General features: G+C 49.7%; 1 protein-coding gene across 4 annotated transcripts in view; it reads left to right on the forward strand.

The window, feature by feature from the left end:
- FAM189A2 (family with sequence similarity 189 member A2) overlaps positions 1-1,076 on the forward strand; it is a 66,080-nt gene extending 65,004 nt beyond the window's left edge. For all 4 annotated transcript variants that reach the window (XM_025359710.1, XM_025359708.1, XM_025359707.1 and 1 more), the window contains one exon: positions 207-1,076. In XM_025359710.1, the coding sequence (XP_025215495.1) occupies positions 207-410 (204 nt within the window). In that variant the 3' untranslated portion in view covers positions 411-1,076. The remainder of the gene's footprint in view (positions 1-206) is intronic.
- Positions 1,077-6,000: the final 4,924 nt, after the last annotated feature.

The raw sequence follows: 6,000 nt of genomic DNA on the forward strand, positions 1-6,000 counted from the left end.
TCTACAGCGGAAGTGGTAGAACATTTGGAGGATTTGCAAAGAACCCCTGGAATTCCAGATGAGTTCCACATTGGGAAAATGCGTTTTTTCCTTTCTTTTTCAAAGCAATTACACATTAAGATAGGTGGATGGACCTAGGAGGTAGGTCAAAGGGCCACATCTGGTAAAGCTTACTTAACTTCTCCCCACCCTCTCTTTTCCCAAAGATAATGGCCCCATTGCAACCCAGCACATCCAGGGCCCGCACGCTGCCCTCGCGGAGACAGCCTGGCCTGCTGCACCTCCAGAGCTGCGGCGACCTGAGCACCTTTGCACCAGTGGGGAGGCCCCGAGCCGAGAGGAGGTCCCGGCGAGTGGAGGCTGAGCGGCCACACAGCCTCATTGGGGTTATCCGAGAGACTGTCCTGTGAACCCTGGAAGACAGAAGGCCACTCCAAGGGAAAGGATCCACCTCCTCTCTGCCATTTCCTGCCTGGGAGCTGGGTCCCCCTCAAAAAAAGAGCACTCTGGAGGACACGTTTTCCCACCTGTTGGCTCCCGTGTCTGCTGACCGAGGACATTCAGGAGTAAATGCACAGGTCGGTCCAGGCCCGTCTGGGTTTGGGATGCACCGCATTGGAGGTTATGAAAGCGTTGATCCTCTCCTTCCCCTGCTGGGCCTCGTGGCATTCCCAAGGGTCACATGCCCTGGCACGGGCAGAAACTGGGCTAATGATTCTTTGCCCGGCTCACCCCTCGCGTCTCTCTTTGTTGCTAAGTTCTTTCCCTCTTGGAAGGACAGATCTGCCTGACCGCTATTTATAGCTGCCTGTGGCCTTTCACTGCTCTGTGAATTGGCAGGAAATAAGGCGATTAACCCTATGTGTCCACAAGCCTCAAGCCTTGTTTCAGGTCACCCTCAAATCACACTCTCTTTAGGCAAAACCAGAAACTTTTTAAGTGACAAATTTTAATGCCAGACATTTAAGGAGAGGATTATTGTTGATTCCATTTACTCATGCTTGCAAAACTAGACACCCCTAAGGCAGAACTGAGAATAAAAATGTTTACTTTGGGCCACTGGGCTTGATGTGTAATATTTGTTTACACTTAGGTAGCCAGGCCTTACCATACAGAGGGCTGGGAACTTGGAACTGTGGTGGTCAGGCTCACTGGGCAGGCCACTGAACCGGTTTAATTTATAAAGCACCTAAAACTCGTGGATAACGTGTCCTTCATTCCTTCAGCAAGCGCTTGGCTGGATGGCTTCATGGAGCTGCCTTCTCGTGGGATCATGAACAATAAATCAATGAAGTAATTACAGATTGAGGATTATTGCTGAAAAAGAGCAGTAGGTGGTTAGAGGGGCTTCTTCGAGAAAATGACACTTGAGCTGAGTCATGACTTAGCGGGTCAGGGAATAATGTTCCAGGTAGAGAGAGGTGAAGAACAGCAGAGGCCACTGTGACCACAGCCCCGAGTCAGGGCCGCGGTGGGCAGTAGCTGCGCAGGCTGCCTGCTGTGCTAGCAATGAGATACTGTTAAGGAGTTTTCATCAGGAGAGTGATGGATGTCAGCATATTTTCAAAAGATCACCGTGCTGCATGGAGAATAGTTTGGGCCAGACACGAGTGGAGGTGAGGAGCTGAGTAAAGAGGTTACATAGGAAATGGAGTACTGCTTCTTGCTGGGCACTGCCTGTGCACCAGCTACTATGCTAAGAGCTTTGCACACACTCCTATTTTGTGTTTATGACAGTGTAGGTGGTGGAAGCTGTTATTGTCTGTATTTTACAGGTGTGGAAAATGAGGTTCAGTAATTTGCCCATGGTCTCTCCGTAGCTAAGAGGTGGAGCTGCATTCACATCCAGGCAGTCCAGCTCCAGAAACTGCTCTGTTCCTCAACCTCCCGAACATGAAATGGATTTGCCATTTCATGTTCCTGTGAGAAAGGGCTGTTAAGACTTCTAGCTTGCCTCCCCAGACCACAGATTCCCTGGCTCCAAGCCAACAAACAATGCCAGAGTGGGAACTGTGGTGGGGACAAGGGATGGAGGAAAGGAGGGGAAAGACACTTATGTGGAGGTGCTGAGCTGGGGTGGAAGGGGGCTGTGGAAACAGCCCTGGAAACAGGGGAGAGATGGAGGGCTGTGAACAGGCTGGGGTCTGGCCTCTTGCCTGGGGTCAGCTGTGTTTGGGGAAGAACTACAGTGACATCTCAGAATGACATTTTCTCCGTTCTTATCTGCCCATTCCCAGAAACTGAATTCCCCTTCAGGCTCATGATCTTTCCATTTCTCTAGGCGTCCTCCTGTCGGCACCATAGCTGTCCACTAGGGGCTGGCCCACTGCCCCGGGTAAGCCCCTCCCTTGTTTGAGGGCCTCACTGTAGCTCTCCAACGTTCCGTGGACTGCCTACGTGGCCCGGTCTGGTTTCTTCTCTCCCTCACAGCTGCTTGTGTACCCTCAAACTGCTTTCTCCAAGTGAAGCCCTACAGCTCTTAGCCAACCACTTTGTCCCAGTCCCATAGCCAGGCAAGAGAAGGGACTGGCCTTCCCTTCCCTCACTCAGGCCTGGCTGCACCTTTCTTACAGCTCTGGAATCAGTTTTGTTTTGTTTTGTTTTTTTCCTAGCTGTATCCCTCTCCACCTTCCCTTCTGAACCCTATTGCTCACCTCCACCCGCCACCGCAGGCCTCCCTATGTACCTGAAAGGCTCAAGGAAGACAGGTGTGCACCACAAGTGTGGACAGTGTCTGGCTTCTAGTCTTGAGGGGACAGTCACAGAGATGGCCTCAGCCATCTCGAGGAATGAGAAATTGCCAGCAACAACTGGAAGAGGAGAGGAGGCATAAAACCTGAGAGCATCAGTTAGATGGACACCAGGAGCAAGTGGGGGCCTGGCTTAGCTTCACAGAATTGTCCCTGCAACTTGAGAGATGGTGAAATCTGAAAACCTACTTCTGCCTTCCTTCCCTGACTTTAAGGAGTATTAAAGTGAAAAAAAAAAAAAAAAAAAACACGCAGAAACATATATATATATATGTTTATATATATATAATACAATAGTTTACATATATTTAGCATGGGAGGGAACTCAGAAGTCATGTGATTTATCTCCTTGCTGGTTCATCTGGGTAGTAATATACTTTTAAATACTTAGGCATTAATAATACACATGCTCATAGGTTAACTGAATATACATAGGGAGGGCAGCTGTTTTGCCTTTGGAGTTCTTTAGGAATCCATAGTCCAGAGGTGTTGACAAAGCATTTCAAATGTGGTCATCAAAATTACACCCGAGGGTTGATTAATTAGCATAAGGGATGTTTGAAATAAGTTTTCACTGGCGAAGTAAATAATGTTCATGAATGTGGCCAGCTAGGAGCCCTGCGCAGTCATTGTTGCCTCTGTACCAATGAGGCATCAGAATCTGGTCCCCACTTTGTGAGATTGTCACAGGATGGACCGAGATGCAGGCTGCTCCTTCAGAACCCCAACCTTTCAAGCAACCTACATGTCTGAGAGTCTGAGGACAGCTAAGACTTCCCCAAGCGTACACCCTATTTTGTGCAGCCTTGCCAATGAGCGTGGCTGGCTGGCAGAATTCCCCAAGACCTGCTTTCATTGGAGCATCTTGATGGTGAGGTTTGGAGGGGGAGTCTATGGCCCCTCATTGCCAGAGGCTGCCTGTACTTGTCAAAAGAACCAGACATTAGCTGAACTGCCAAATTGGGTAGGTCAGATCATGCTACCCCCTCAATTTGCAGAAAAGGAAACTGAGGCCCAATGCTAAGAATGGGGCAGGGGTAAGAGACCAGGACTTCTGGCTGGAGTTAACCTTTGGTGTCGTCCATTCCATGAATTTGAACAATGCATAATGACGTGTATCCACCACTGTATTAGTATACAGGGTAGTTCCACTGCCCTGAAATCCTCTGTGCTCCACCCAGCCATGCCTCTCTCCCCTAACTCCTGGCAGCCGCTGGTCCTTTTACTGTCTCCAGAGTTTTGCTTTCCCCGGAATGTCATACACTTGGAATCAGGTACTATACAGCCTTTTCAGACGGACTTCTTTCACTTCTTAGTAATATGCATTCAAGTTTCCTGTATCTTTCCATGGTCTGATAATCCATTCAAACCCTTGAAAAATTATTTGATTCAATAGTCATAAAAGTACTCTATCATGTTAACATCTCCAAACACTGACCCTCCTTTTCTGAATTTACTCATGTCGGGGACCAGGGAAAAGCAGGTCTGCAGGCCACACTGGATTAGTGCTCACCTGGGTTCCACTCTAGATGGAGCCTCCCAGTTTCGTTTCTCTTGTGTGACAGGCTCTGGGGACACTGAAGAGGACTGGGAGGGAACAGGTGGGGACCCCCTCTTCTCTCTGCACCCATGTCCATCTCTGAGGCTACCTGTGAGGTGAGGCCTGTCCTCACAGTGAGACCCACGGTGTGGGTCTCCAAGGCTTTGGCGAATCCCTCAGGATTAGGAAGAACTGGCAGAGGAAGGGGGGGCTGCAGCCAGGCCTCCACCCCGCGGGAGCGGAATTCTGGAAGTAGAACAAAGGGGTCCATTTCCACCTCCCCCCAGGCCACTGTGGGATGCAGAGGAGGACGGTGGGGCGGGGAGGGAAGGGCCCAGGACAAGGCCATCTTTGTTTCTGTGTTGTTCCTCCCTGAGGCCTCTGCCAGGAAAGCCAAGTCTGAAGTCCAAAGACGCCTTCCACTCCTCTCTCTCTGCAGGAGCCTCCATCCTCTCATTCACTCAACAGGTATTTATGGAGCTCCAGGGGACCAGGCTGTGAACAAGGAGCTGAGGGTAGAATGCTGAGCAAGGAGCGGGGACACACAAATCACAAATTACAAACGCAAAGCCATCTTCCTCCTGGCTGCTGAACCACGCCCAGGCCCCAGCAAGGAGGAGGAGCCAAGAGGTGACTTTGAGACCAACAGGCACACGCCTGGTTTCTTAGAGGCTGCTGTGAAGGATCCCTCATCCCTGATTATTGAACAGGCTCACGTGGCAGGTGGTTCACCATCCTGGGAATTCTTCATGAAAAGTTATTCATGACTATTGTTAAAGATGGTAATGGGCTGGGCGCCATGGCTCACACCTGTAATTCCAGCACTTTGGGAGGCCAAGGCAGACAAATCACCTGAGGTCAGGAGTTCGAGATGAGCCTGGTCGACATGGTGAAACCCCATCTCTACTAAAGATACAAAAATTAGCCGGGTGTGATGATAGGCACCTGTAATCCCAGCTACTCAGGAGCCTGAGGCAGGAGAATTGCTTGAACCCAGGAGGTGGAGGTTGCACTGAGCCGAGATTGTGCCATTGCACTCTAGCCTGGGGGACAGAGCGAGACTCCATCTCAAAAAAAAAAAAAAAAAAAAAAAAAGATGGTAAGGAAGACTTATTCAAGCAGGAGCCACCGCAGTGGGGTTCTGCAATAGGGGAGAAGGGTCAAACTCAACCCCAAAGATAGCAGGACAAGTGGAGATTTATATAGCCAAGGAGCAATGTTGGGGTCAGTAGATGGAAAAGTACTAAGAGGAAACATGAGGGCTGGGGCAATTCTTGATAGACCAACTCACTAGGATTCTTGCTGAAGGCAGGCCAGGGTGATAAGCTATCAGGGTAGGGAATGAGGAATGTGATCAGATATCAAGGATAGGAGATTTTTGCTAAACTGACTCAGCAGAATTCTTGCTAAAACTGAACTAAGAATCCAAGAGTCAGAAAGAGGACTCAGGTAGGGTGCAATGGCTCATGCCCATAATCCCAACACTTTGAAAGCTAAGGTGGGAGGATCACTCGAGTCCAGAAGTTCAAAACCAGACTGGGTAACATGGTGAAACCCTATCTCTACAAAAAAGTGTAAAAATTAGCCAGGCATGTTTGTAGTCCCAGCTACTTGGGAGGCTGAGGTTGGAGGATCACTTGAACCCGAGAGGTTGAGGCTGCAGTGAGCCATGATTGCACCACTGCACTCCCACCTGGGAGACAGAGTGAG

The sequence above is a fragment of the Theropithecus gelada genome, chromosome 15 (assembly GCF_003255815.1).
Source record: "Theropithecus gelada isolate Dixy chromosome 15, Tgel_1.0, whole genome shotgun sequence".
Classification (NCBI taxonomy): Eukaryota; Metazoa; Chordata; class Mammalia; order Primates; family Cercopithecidae; genus Theropithecus; species Theropithecus gelada.